Source organism: Meleagris gallopavo, chromosome 4 (assembly GCF_000146605.3).
Source record: "Meleagris gallopavo isolate NT-WF06-2002-E0010 breed Aviagen turkey brand Nicholas breeding stock chromosome 4, Turkey_5.1, whole genome shotgun sequence".
In the NCBI taxonomy this organism is placed as follows: Eukaryota; Metazoa; Chordata; class Aves; order Galliformes; family Phasianidae; genus Meleagris; species Meleagris gallopavo.
This window is the reverse complement of record NC_015014.2, coordinates 1484165-1498793: the sequence shown is the minus strand read 5'-3', so window position 1 is coordinate 1498793 and position 14629 is coordinate 1484165. Positions and strand designations below refer to the sequence as shown.

At 37.7% G+C, this 14629-nt stretch overlaps 1 protein-coding gene across 3 annotated transcripts in view; it reads right to left on the bottom strand.

Annotated features, from left to right (window-relative positions):
* GLRB (glycine receptor beta) overlaps positions 1–14629 on the bottom strand; it is a 47084-nt gene that overhangs the window by 7281 nt on the left and 25174 nt on the right. For 2 of the 3 annotated variants that reach the window (XM_003205362.4, XM_019614428.2), the window contains exons 7-8: positions 11863–12015; positions 5937–6229 (exon numbers count right to left, since the gene is read on the bottom strand). In XM_003205362.4, coding sequence (XP_003205410.1) covers positions 5937–6229; positions 11863–12015 — 446 coding nt within the window. The remainder of the gene's footprint in view (positions 1–5936; positions 6230–11862; positions 12016–14629) is intronic. The other variant, XM_019614429.2, reaches the window with a different exon arrangement.

Below are 14629 nucleotides of genomic sequence, written 5' to 3'. Positions count from 1 at the left end.
GAGAAGAGAGTGAGTGCCACATCCAAGACAGAGCCAGGAGCTGCTCTCCTCCTGCCAGTACACAGGTGGAGAAGGGCAGGGAAAGGCACCAGGGCTCTCTCTTGGGGCTCAGCCCAAATACAAGCCACAGTACCACAGCTCCTACCAAGGTTAGGCTTCCTTATGTAGGTCTGCTGTGGTGCACAGCACACCTGCCCTTTGGTGCACAGCTCAGAAATATCTAAAAAGGGCTCCCAGAAGCCAGAAGATCTGTTGCAACGACCCGTTCTCACCTTCTCCAAAATTTAGGCTGGCGAGTGCTGCCCACAGCTGCAGTCCATGGACCACTTACACTGCATTTTCCTTTAAAAACATCCCCAATTGAGATTTTTTTCCATGACCTTGTTCTCCACAAACATATGTGCCTTATTTCATTTCTAACCTGAGTTTATTTGGCTTCGATTTTCAGTCATGAAGCATGACCATACTTAGCCTGATTAACTGCTGGTACTTACAGACGGTAACAAATCTAACCTTGACTTTCTATAATTCAGATGATGTAATCACACTGACATACAAAGCCAAACATTCTTCACAGTTTTGTTCCTCCATTCTATTATCTCTGCCAAACAGACTGATAATCTTTAAAAAAATATATACCACTTGGTTAAATAAATAAACATGCAGATCACCTTTCATTTCACTGACCATTTTAAAGTAGTAGCTAATAGGGAACTGAATTATGAGTAAAGTTAATCATAATTAATAATTATGAATAATTATTATTCAGCCCCCTGTTAGCTATTTAATATTTTCCACTGATTGATGTCAGTCTTGTAATTATTCAAATTATGTCACCCAGCCTTTAAAAGTACTGGAACAAAGTTAGCTTCTCACAGTCATCTGGAACCCCCCACCTCCCCATTTAAAAGGATTTATTATAGAAAAATCAACTCCTGGACCAGCTCTGTACAAAATCTTAGAGGAAACTTTAGCTGACATCCTGGTTTCAAAATGTCTGACTTGAATAGCTACTGTTTAACATCCTCATTACCTGCTGCCAATGGAAACTATTTCATCGTTTGATTGGATGTATTCATCTTTCTTCCAGACACAAATTGGAACATTTTATCAACACTTTTGTCTTTTCTGCTAATTCTTGACTATTAGAGCATCTCTCTCTAGTAGTGGAACAATATTCTTTTTTCTGCTGTTTTTGTTTGTTTTGTTTTGTTTTTTACTGTTGATATACATGTAAAATAACTTTCTGTTGCTCTTTTGATCAACTTGGTCTTTGAGTAATTGGGTCTAGAGGGAGGTGTCCCTGCCTGTTGCATGGGGGTTGGAACTAGATGATCTTAAAGGTCCCCTCCAACCCAAATCATTCTATGATTCAGTTATGTTGACCATACATGCGCTTTGTTATATGCCTTTGAGTTTTGTTTGTTTGTTTGTTGGTTTTATCTTTTTCTTATCTATTTCCAACATTTCCAGGATTTCAAGTTCTATTAGCCACCATCAGCATCTCCTTTTGCCACTGAGAATAAAATAGAAATGCCTATAGTTGAGTTAGTTTTCAGTCAATGGAGAGTCTGTTTTCAATTGTTTTCTTCTGTTTTGTTTACAATTAGTATATCTTTCCTTCTGTTCTATAGCTGTTTTGAATGCTCTTAGCTCACCAACATCATATTTTTTGTTTAAATTCTTGCAGCTAGATGAGAAATAAACGATTTTCAAATATGTAAAATCTGTCCTTTCACAACACCAAAAATACTAGAACTCAGCTAAATTTGTTTTGTGCAAATAGAATAAAGACTTTTCACTTGACTGCTCATCCCATGATCAAGTCTTCTTTCTCTGTGAGAATGAGGCATAAATTGGTTTCAAGAATTTATGAGATGAGCATTGCACTGTCAAAGATTTCTGGCAAATCTTCAAACATGAGATAGCAGCAGCAGCCTCTCAAGCTCAGCACGAGTCCTGAAGGTTGAAGTGCTTCCCCACTGTAGCAAAGCTTTCACTCCCTGCCCTTCACAGCACTTCTCCTCTGCCACAGAATTTTCTCTTCCCTTGTACCCAACCTCTTTTGGCATGCACATCTGTCACTGGTCCTGCTTGTGCAAGAGTCCTCCATACCAGATGAAGGAGTAGCTGCAACAAACTTAATCTTTCTTGCACTTGAAGGCTGACCTCGTTTCTTGCTTTTAGCATAATAACAGGTTTAGACCACCAATAAAGTAATGACTGTTTAGCATTAGTGGGTATTCAGACTGAGTGTGTTCCGTGGTGCCATAAGCAGGAGCTTGCTTTCCCAATCCAATCACTGTGTTATCTGCAAATTCTCATTACCCCACTAGCAGAAAAGTAAAACAAAATATCACGCGGTCACAGCCTAGCTGAGGTTGGAAGAGACCTCTGGAGATCATCTAAGTCCAGCCCCCCTGCTCAAATTAGGGTCAGCGAGAGCAGATTGCTCAGGGCCTTTTTGCAGTCGTGTTCTGAATTATCTCTAAGGATAGATACGTGACTCACTAGAGCAGAAAGTACCTACCCTGTACCTGAAATGCTGTCAGCAACTATTAAAATAGATTGTAGCCTGTGGTTTTCCACACAAGATAAAATGCAAACTGAGTTTATGGTAGTTCTATGAGAAGAATCTGAGTTTAGAGTACTACTTGAAGGGAAAACACAGAAATGAAGATCAGGTCACCACAGGTCACCACCAATGGTCCAGTATATTATAAATGAAAATCAATTAAAGATGAACAAGATGCATATCAGGTTTCAGAGCCTAAAGGCAGTTCAGACAAGACAAGGCAAGCAAAAGCACCACTTCTCTTAAAAAATAACTAGGTTTAGAGCTATTACACCACTTGCACAGACCTATTCATCATCTGCCAGAGCTATCCTTTTAGCAAATGTTCACTTCAGTCATCAGTGCATTACCTGTGGGGGACAGCATCTAGAAATGGGCTTGATGAAAATGTGACTTTTGCAGTGGAAAGGTGTTGTTACAGTTAACCATGCAATCACTCCTTGTAATCATGCCACCAGAGAAAGAAGAAAGAAACTGATTCAGCTTCCAAACATTTCTCTTTTTGCTTGTTCTCATCATGTATGATGTTGCATTGCTAGGAAACACACTCAAACTCCTACTGAGGATTCCCAGTAAAAAACCACTGCCAGCAGTTACCACCAGGCTGCATAATTTCCTCCTCTGCTTACAACTGCAGCTATGTGCAGTCTCTATGTACAAGGAGCCAAATAGCTCTCATGTCTTCTAGCCTTTACAGCTCCTAGCAAAATCAGCAGAACAGCTTCTACTGAATTTTCTATTTTTTTCCCTACAGTTTCAGGGTGATCTTGCCAGAATGTACCCACTGAATTTACTCACATAGACACTGATAAACCTTTGGGCTTAAAATGGCACTGATCTCTGAAGGGCTCTTGTTGGGCAAGGGTCGTGAGTCAGAAACTCTGGAACTTGGTGTATGTTTGCAACACACAGCTTTACTTCAGCCAATACCCAGGACTTGGCAGAGAAGAAAATAAGCTATGCATCCATAGGGGGCTTTCTCAAATTGTGAACACTGTTTTCATCCTACCATCTCCTCTAGTGCTGCTGGTGAACATCAGTCACTATCACTGACTCTCCTGATATGACACAGTGCTGGAAGTGCTTTCAGCTGAGAATTTCCAGGGGAATATCGCCAGGCTCTGTTACAAGGGACCTCTTCTCCTTACCTTCCATTACAAATGGCATCAGGCTGCAAATTTTTAGGATGTACAGAAAAATTTCTAGCAATTAAAAAGTATTTAAGTATGATCTTTGCTTTGACTTGTTTTCTTAAACAATATGAAACATAGGCTTATTGTGAAGTGAAATAAACTTGATTCCCCTCTAACAACTTCTGGCTATATTATAGTATCTCTCCATTAATATCTCACAATAACAAAGTGCTTCATTTGGGCAATGCAATTATTCATGCTTTCTGTTTTTCCCCACTAGGAGACTTGTGTTTCCAGGTCTTTCCTGTTGGATTTATCTTTGAACCTCACTCAATTTCAAATCCAGCTAGTGAAATTTACAGCTATGCCTTCTCTTTTTCCTTATTATCACCTTGCTTTCATGACTCGGTGCATTCAGATTTTTGTATGCCTGTTGTGAGGAAAGAATTAGAACATCCTCAAATACTTCTGCTCTTTCCAGATATTTAACACAGTATGTGTTCTCTCCTCAAACACAATCCTGATGAGAAACAGCTCCTGACGTTCTGGGACAGCACTCTGGCTTTCATATTCTGCCTTTCAATATACAGTTTTTTCCACTATCTGTTTCTTTAATATTTCCTTCCCTTGCATATTTGCCATATGACAAATGCATTCTTTACTTGATCACTGCTAGCTCTGTATGTGAGCCAGCCAAATGCTGTGGGGCAGGCCTAGATTTGGATTAAGAGTCAGAGCTATTGAAAGATTTAGACCTATTTTGATTTAGAAGAGTAGTGCAGCCTTCCAGTGGTAAGAACTGTCAAAGTATTCCTAAGCAGTAGCTAGGTCAGAGAGGGAGCTTCCAGCTGAGTATATTTATAGTGCTCAAATATATAGGATAACGTGCACCCACAGATGTACATATGGGCTTAAAGTCACGTTTATCTATTTAAATGTATAATTTGTTTGAAAGATGCTAAGTATCCTAGATGCTCGAGTATCCTAGAGATGCTCAAAATCTAAAAGTAATTCTACTTATTTATAACGTCCAAATATAGACTTAGTGATCCAAGCACTTAACTGTGAGAAATTTGTCATATCTTTATCTCATCAAAATAAAACGCACTGCATCGGGGGAAGTGTTTCAGTTGTAGGACAAATGTTTTGTATGTGATTCTGAGCCCTTTATCATAACTGGGCTTCCTCAAAGCTTAGAAATAAAGTGTGCACTCAAACCTACCTTCTTGGAAAAAAAGATTAAAATATGACATGATAGCATAGATGACAGAATTCATCATTTTATACTCCTGGATAGGACGAGCTCCAATGCCGCTTGCTGCTGAATCTGGTTGTCTGCCAAAACAGTTCTTAGGAGGCTCTATCAGATGAGAATCATGGCAGTCAAGTGCACTGCTCTGTGCCATCAGCAGCTCCTCTGACCTGGGGGTAATTAGTCATGAGGCAATGCCAGCTTTACACTAGGGCTGGGTTTCTGCTATCCTGGCCAAATACCTTTATTCTATACATCTAAATTAGAGCTATTGAAAACTACAAGACATACTCATATTCCACATATTGTAGCATCATGTATTTTATTCCACAGAACTGAGGGTAGATGGCCTGGGATGTCTGATAACTCTTGGGTTAAACGGAAAACTTTGGCCTAAGCTAAGATGCTTAACTAATCTTTATTCATAGAATGAGCTCTGATCAATTTAGCCATACTCCATCTGGCAACACAAGAAATGCAGGAACCGTTTGACAGACAAACAGACCTGCCTTTTATTTACAAATGCCAAGACTTCTGAATCCCTGGCTGTAGAGATTCTTTGCATGCAATGCAGTGCAGCTGTGGCTGTTCCAAGAAAAGCAATGAGATGCTGATATTTGAGCACGCTCTCATCAAACACTGACTGAAAGTCTTGTCCTCTCAATAGCGACAGTTTGACAGCTGCTATTTCTTATTAAAAGAAAAAGAGCAACTGTAAATCTGCTTGCTTCTTTATTTACCTAAAGCTCAGCAACAAGTATGGTTCTAAGGTATTAAAAATAAATAAATATTTCATTTAGCACATCTGACACCAAATCATTAGGGACCATTTGCTTAGATGGCCAGCCATTAATTACCAGCATGCTCTTAGCATCTTGGCCACCTGCAAGTTTATGTATTGTTATGTGTTGTCTTTCTGGAACTACATTAATATAGGATAATGCTGATTTTGCATACACAGCTTGGCAGCTCTTACCTGCAAAGTGCTGATGTGGACAGGAGTCCCTGTGCCATTCACAGTGTTCTTTTTGGCAGTGTTTCCACCCTTTCCTTCAGCTTGTTCTGCCTTGGCAATCTTGGCTTTTTCAGCTTCAATTCTCTTTGGGTTGTTTAGCATTACCTGAACCACTGCATACTCCACCAACGATGCAAACCCAAAGAGAAGGCAAACAATCAGCCACACATCTAAGGCCTTCACATAAGACACTTTGGGAAGTTCAGCAGCAAGAGTAGTACATTCAGATGCCAAGCTGAGCACTGAGAAAATACCTACAGAAGGAAAAATACAGTATTAATTAATGCAAACTTAGCCTTATCAACACCTGCTGTGCTCCTCTTCTGAAACAGACAACACTGAATGATGAGTTGTAACAGCAAATGGGACTTGACAAAGTGGTAGGTACATTTTGCACATGTGTACATGCCTGCAGTTAATGAACAAGTTAAATTTAACACTTATGCAGGATATCGTCAGTGACAAATTATTAGTAATGAGTATCTTTGTTTTACAAACAGAAATAAATGAAGCTAAACTAGTTGCTGTGGTTTTCCTGCCACAACACTTATCAGACAATGGGAAATGGGTTTTCCAGAGACTTAACTGACAGTGTGCATCTAATTTTGGGAAGATAGAAGAGAAATATATGGCATCTAAATCAAAAAACTCCAAGTCCTTTAAATTAGATTTGAAGAATCACTTCTGTCCCAGAAATCTGCACTGTGCTACAGCAGGAGAAGTTTTCTGAACGATCCATCCACAAGTGTAACATTTAAACCTGACAGGGCACTATTTTTAAAGTGCACCCTAAAAAGTCTGTGCTCACAACTTACTGTGAAGATGAAAACACTGAGTTGACCAAAGGTCTACGAACACCCCTGCCTGAGCTTCCAGTATACAGAGGAAGCTTTCTAGATAAAGGGCTTTTGAGGAAGCCCTTATCATAATTAAGAAGTACATCTGCAAAGGCTACTGAAGGGTCACACATTGTAAAGCTAGGTTTCAATAAGCACTGCTCCTTACAAAGCTTCCAAACATCACCATTAACACAGGACTCGCATCACAAGAAACAAAATACAAGTGTGATCTCAAAGATTGCCCGCAGGCACCTGGCACATGGGAAAGTAGTTCCATTTGGGGGAAAAAAAAAGTTTAAAAAGTGGTTGTTACACGGAAGAAACTTTTTTCCACTCAGATCAGATTTTTTTTTTCTGAATGCTAATGATAAAAATCATTTTCAGTTATGAGTGAGCAGCTTCATGAACTGGCATCTATAGAAAGGGATGCTCAAGAGCAGATACTCAGCTTTAATGATGTTTCTTATAAGGGTCACATTACAAAAATTATTTTATAGATCTTTTCTTCAGATCCATCTAAAGTAAGTGAAAATGTAAGAACACTAATGAAGCTGAAAATATTTATATTGGCCTACTACAATCTTAAATTCTAGCTGGTCATAAATATCAAACATTCTATTGTTACTGACCCAGTTTGGAATTCAATTAGATCGATAACTTACTTTGATATGGATCTCAAACAGGCAATTTATTAGCTGCTAAGACACTGAAGAGAAAGTGTAAGTAAACAATTATATGATTTTAAACACAAAATTTTATGGTGTTTTATTTAAAAATATGTGATATCAATAAATAATTGCCAAGTTAGATTTTTTTTGGCCACTGTGATTAACAAAAAATGGTCAGATGTTTTCTGTTGAATCAAAATGACAAGGCAAATACTGAACAAATAAACCTTAGTGTTACTCTGGCTTATTTTTGAACTACTCTATCAAGTAAAAAAAATCATAAGGACAAGAAGCAAGAATAGTATAGTTCCCTTTTTATTTATTTACTTATTTATTTTCAGTGACCAATACCAGCTGGCTTTGGCAGGCTGAACACTAATTATTGATCACTGTGAAATGTCATAAAAAGTGCAAATAAAAAGCGTATTGTCTTTTAACACACAAAGGACACTTCTTCCTACCTGCAGCTTTCTGCTGCTAATTTCCATTTGTTGGAAGGATGAAACCTTCATTCTCTGAGCCAGAGAAACTAAAGAAAATCTTCTAGGTTTTCAAGACAACACCGAAGTAAAACAGAAATATTCTACCAAGGAAATCAGAGCTGGCCTTGCCTCAGAGGCTCCGTACCAGAGCTGTAAGTCGCATTTCTGACAGCACCTACTGAATATGGTGCAAATACCACAGCTCCAACATCGCTGAGGAGAGTGAATAAATAAGCTGCAAGATAACCTGTAAAAAATAATTTTAAAAATGAGAGTGGTGTGTCAGGGAGGAAACCTCCATTTTCTTCGCAGGGACAAGAAGTGGAAGAGGCCTTAGTCCTCTGATACAAACTTGGGAATGCTGGCCTTTCTAAGAAACAAGTCTGCATTTTTTTCTTCCTAGAGTGTGATCCGTCCTGATCGCACAGTGTGTCCACCTGCCAGCTTTGCAAGATGCAAGGACTACATCCTCTTTCTTTCATTTAATAGGTCACTTACATCCAGCCTTCAGTCATCTCAAATATAACCACACAGCTTAAGCTTACAGGATCTGCAATACAAGATTTGACCCACTGCCAACATGCTATTCATATTTCGGTGATGTAAGAACCTAATAACTAATTTATCTATCTATCTGTATAACTATACTCACAGAAATTTCTTCTTCATCCCTATCATGAAGGTTAGTAGCTCACTGCCTAAAGCATGATTGCGTAGAGCTCCTATTTTAAAAATACTACCAAAGGTTACATGTGCATAATACCACTAAAGCACTTCAGAGCATACTGCCAGATAAATAAACCTCCCTTTTCCAAATCTATCAAACTTAACTAGCCTCAGCACTATCTGCTGGCAATGAGTTACAAAGGTTAATTTTATGCTGTATAAAACAGCATTTTCTGTTTTATATTACTGCTTTAAAAATGTCTGGCTCCATCTCACAAACATTATTGAAAAATATAATATTCCATCCTTCTTTCCTCATAATTTGTTATCTGCAATACATTCACTTCTCCCATTAAACTTTGTAAACTAGAAGACATAATCTTGCCAATCTTCATACTACACTATTCAAATATATCTCAATGTCTTTCCTTTGAAACCCTTTCATAAAATGCAATGAGTTGAACTAAGATAGAGCTGAGTGCAGGCATGACGGAGGGCATGTTTGGCTGTTACATATGGGGAATATGTCACCCATCACTTCTCCAAGCTTTTAGTTCCTCCACTGTATCCCAAGCACCCTTTCAAAGGAGGCAGTGTATGGTGTGTGACTCTTACACCCTGGACTAATGCTCCATTACTTCAGGCTACTGTGGCTGGTTGGAAGTCTGAAGTCATAGAATTGCTCAGGTTGGAAAAGACCTTAAAAATCACTGAGTCTGACCACAACCTAACCAAAGCTGAAACACAAGCATTTATTTAGAAGGAAGCACTTGATGACTCCATCTTTAAATCACTTAGCCAGAGCTCTCCAGATACGTGTCCTTTGTGGAGTTCCCTACCATTGTGTGATCTAATTGAATTCAACATTATAGGTGTAAAAAAGTCTTGCAACTTACTTAGTTCCTAGATGGGCACAGCCTTTTTCTTTGAAGAAAAAAAACACCTTTTCCCAGAAAATCAATCAACCTACAAAATCATATTGAACTTTCTAGTTCTTGCATTCCTGAATCAGCTACAAACTTCTGAGATTCCTAGGCATGGCCAACAGTAGTCCGCTATACTTAATTGTAAGGACAACTGAATTAAGACACTCATATGCAAATCTGAAGTAGCTTCTCACCTAAGAGGTATCTTACCAACCATTTTAATTGTAATGACAACTGGTGACACTTTCTTGTGAGTAGACATTACTTGAAATGTTTCTCTTGTTAAATTTCAAGATCAACTTTCTTTAAGGATGTAGAGAGAAGAGCTAGTTTGTTGCCCTCTTGCAAACTGGAGAAACATAAATCTTAATGCAACCATAGTCTTATCAACTTGCATTATTAAATACTGACTCATGACTAAAGGATCGTCAGATTTAGTGTTTGTTGCTTCTCTGGGGATTGAGGAAAAGCAACACAGCCAAGCCAATGGTAAATATCTTTGAAAATGCATTATATCATGGCAATATATAAAAGGAGCAAACAACCACTTAAAACGCATAAAAAAAGATAAACAGACAAATAAATAAGCATGTGTGCTTAGTCATAAACACATCCATGCTACATAAATCATCACTATGCTTCTTACAAATCTAACATATAATTGATAAACCTGACTGGTCAGCTATTCGAAACACAGGATTATAAAAGTAGAAATACTTTTATAATGATAAGGTTTTGATCATATTGGATCTCACTATATGAAAAATAACTCCAGTTCCAGTTCTCATTTCTATCTTTTTCATTTAAGGCATGGTATAATTTCTCCAGGCTGATTTTTTTCATTCATGAAACATCTTACGTTTCGTGCTATGGAAATCACTCTTAATTGTTTTCCAAGTATTTGTTACTTGTTATCAAACTAATATGAATTATGACTACTCCTGAAAAACTATCAGTATTTTTAAAGATCAAGAAAAATAAAGTTGATTTACAGTACCCTGTAAAAGAGATACATACAATAAATGTAATGAAATGTGCTTTCATTACGTTTAATTAGAGGAAGGTAGCCAACTGTGGCAGAGAAACCAAAAACAGCATTTCAGTCTTGGTTCTCCAGATCTTGTGCAGCTCTTTGTTTCTTTTGGCAATCACATCAATGGAGAAGGAAGAGACATGGTAGATGTCTTGAAAGTGGAGCAGCACAGCTCAGACTAAGGCACCTGCAGGGACATTTCACCTTAACAAACTTGGCAGGAATCCTTCCTGTTCCATGGAGATTTCAGACTCTACTGATCAGTCTGGGATGGCGACAGGGCAGGCTTTGCTCCTAAGGATCTTGAGTGCTTTTCAGCATGTGTTCATGCACGTGAGGCTGCACAGGGCTTAGATTCAGATGAGATGTGTACATGAATGTGTGGGTGAGAGGCTTCTCAGAAAGGCCAGGACCTGGAGAGATGCTTCAACTGCATCCTTGAGGGATGGGAAAACAGCTGAACTACGTCTCCTGGGAACATGGAGAAGACTTGGAAAATAGGGGGTGTGGAGGTGGGAGTGCCAGGGAAAGATGAAGACAAGGAGTTCGGGGCATGAGGAAGGAGAGGTTGTGGAAGGCATGGGGATAGGATTACATACAGCAATGTCAAGATTCAAGAGCCTGGCTCCACATTTCACCGAGCTCTTGTGATCTGCAGGCTGGCCCAACCCAGAGCTGGAGTCCCATGCAATTAAACAGTGAAGATAAGATACTATTGTTCTGATTAACTCCATGTCCTACAGTCCCATAACAAACAAACAGCCTGCCTATTGTGTTGTGCTGAGCAGTGCAAGAGGCTGAAACAGTTCATGAGCTGAGTCTCTAATGAAATCAAGGATACTAATTCATTTCCAATCATTCAGTTTCTATCAATCTTCAGAAAACCTGCTACAAGAGATAGCTATTTAGATTCTTAATCATCATCCTGCTCTCTTATTTCAAGAGTTCTTCAAATGCTCAAGTTCCTACACACTACCTATTGCCCCAGTGTCTGCAACAACAGCCACAAATAAGTTCTGATAAGATCAGATTTGTCCCAGTAGAGAGGAGCAGAGAGAGCATCCTCATCGCATTAGCACTGGAACCATAACAAGCAAAGCTTCAATATGGGGGTGGATTTTACACGACTAGGAATGAGGAGGTTTCAGTGAAAAAGATGAGTGGATAATGAAAGTGAAGTTGCTTTCAGTGTCCGGCATCATGTTGTCAAAGCAACTGAGAATGGCTTGATGGTGTTAAGTGGTCTGTAACAGCATATGTGAAGGCAGGTTACCCAGTGGGACTCTTGCAGCACTTGCATCAGGATTGATCCAAAATGATAGCCAGGACAGAACAACAATTAGCAGTGTAGGAGCATAAACACCCATCATGTAAAATCCAACTTGTCTTCTTAAAGTGAAGATTACTTCTACACAAGTGTAATAACCTTTAAAGAAATAAATGCATATTAAAGTTTAACGTGCTTTGCAGGTCAACCTCTTCAGATTACTATCTTCTACTCATTTTTCTGCTTAAGAACACAGGTTCATTGATTTGAATTTCTTTAAAAAGGCAAGTAATTCAATTTGAAATATGTTCAAAACACAAATCAATGTAACCTGTGGTTCTCTTCGTGATCTATAAGCACCCTCTGCCTTTTCACAGCGAGTCAATAACCAGCAGCTGACATGAGTCTTATCTTAAATCTGGCTTCAACATGCAGGCCAGTTACAACCAATGGGATCTGGCAGTCATACCAGCTTAAGCTAGTATATAGCTTAAATTCCTATGAAAATTCTACTTAGCATTAATTCTCAAATAAGATGGAATAAAAAATATTTATTTAGAAAGGTTAGAATGGAAAGAGGTGATCTGAAAGTGACCCAAAGCAGAGATTCCCCCAATACTGAAAGCTGATAAAGATAACTCCTAAAATTGGAACACGCTAAATTTTGAGAAAAAGGAATATTGCATCAAAGCTTTTAAAATGAAAACCTTAAACATACAAACACTTCAGAAAATGTTCAATAAGATGAATTCAACAAAAAATAGAGCAACAGACACTAGGAATTTGGTGGAGATAACAGAAGAATACATCAGAAACTATTCTGTAACGAAGAGAAGGCATTCCTAAATTACATTAGAACAATATCAAAGCTCAAGTCAATATCCATCTGTAAAAAAAAGAATTGGTGTACATCTAATTTAGAATGTAGAATCTTTGAAAAATTTATCTACTTATCATTCTCGTGTATTTTTTAAAACAAGTATCCTAGAATAATAAGTCATTTCAAAATACTGGTGAGCCTACAATAATCAAAACAACAACAAAAAACAGAAATACTCCTTTGCTGTGTAGAAGACCTTAAATGGTATTTTGCAGTCTTCTATCTTTGCCAATGTTCTCTAGTTGTATAACTTCTGAATAATTTCTAGGAATTTTAGGTTTTACATTTAAACAAGGAGAGACTGTAAATATCATCACTTATTTGCTTTCTGCCAGAAATGCATTCTGTGTGGCCTTTCCATCACACAGAGTATCTGTTACTCTCATTGCTCAGCTGCTAAAGAACTTCTTGGATTTGTCACACATTTTGGCAAATAAGAAATAGACAAATTGCAACTTAAATACTCAGATTATTGTTATAGACATTCCAAATTTACTGACTCTCTACTTAGACAGGCATGATAAAACACCAGTTGATGTAAATGGTCAAAAGAGTAAGTTCTCTGCAATTGGCAACAATTTCCTGCATAGGCCATAGCTTAGAAAACTTGCTTGTACTTGCAACATTGCCTCTTGTTTGCCTTATAAAATCCTGAATAGAATTAATTTTAATTACGTGCACATCTGCACTGTGAAATTTCTTCAATATAAGAATTAAAGGTAAGTCAAACAGCTACTAATTCCTGAAAGCAGCCTTTAAAATACTTCATCATACTTACCTATTCAATTCACATTAATGAAGTATTAATTCCAGTCTTGATTATAGACTTAGCATGGATGATTTTAATTTTTAAACAGAAAGGATTAGCAATAAAAGAATTATGAGAACTTTTTTAAATTTAATGTTGCAATTCCACTGAGTCTGATGGTTCTTCTAATGATCTTTTCATTAACAGTCAAATCATGCACACACAAAAACGTGACCATCTTGCTGAGCACTTTGCAAAGTGCCATTTTAACCTGTGGTCACAAGGTGTTGGAACTTCAAAGAGCAACGCTGGCTTTCTTTCCAGTTTAACTGTAAAGCATGTAACGATTAATTCTTAGATTTTTCTTTAAGATTCTAGGAATCCTAAAAATACCTAAGATGCACAAATATCAATTTTTTAGATGTTTAACCTTTGATTTATGACAAAACATAAAATCATTATGCTAACTTTGACAACACAATTACAAGATAGCAATTTGGAGTAAGTGTTCCTTTCTGCCCTTGAATGAAATGGAAGTTTCTTTGTATTACATCCAATTTTCCCATGTTTATGAATTTTACTTGGGAACTGCAAAATCAATCTATTTAATTTTCCACGACTTCATAGCCTAATTTTTCAGTAAACTCATTACTTGTTTAAGAATAAAATAATTTTCTCACTGCTAAGAAACCTCTTATCATTTCCAAATTTGGATTTAAATACCAACTGCTGGTTGTGCTTTCATCAATACAGCATTGTTCTGAGGAGAGGTAATTTCACACTACTTTCAAATGTAAATAATCTGAGATATGGAATTATGTACTTAGTAAGCTAAGAACTCATTCATTTTGCAGATAAAAAATAGCATTCAATTTTAATTATCTCTTTCAAACTAAATTCCTTAACTCCAAGCTCTATAAAGGTTACCTGAGATCTCTTCACACTTGGGATCTAGCTCAAAAACACCTGCAAGTAACAAACTCTCAACTGCAGCTGAATAGTCAGCAAGAAACTTGACAAGGATCCTTGCAGAAAAGCTTCAGTGCCACAGCCATCTTCATTTTAATGGGAGATTTGTGCATATGATGCAGTAGCACTGACTAAAACACACCCCGCTGATTTCAGTTGTTATGAAAAGTCTTGGG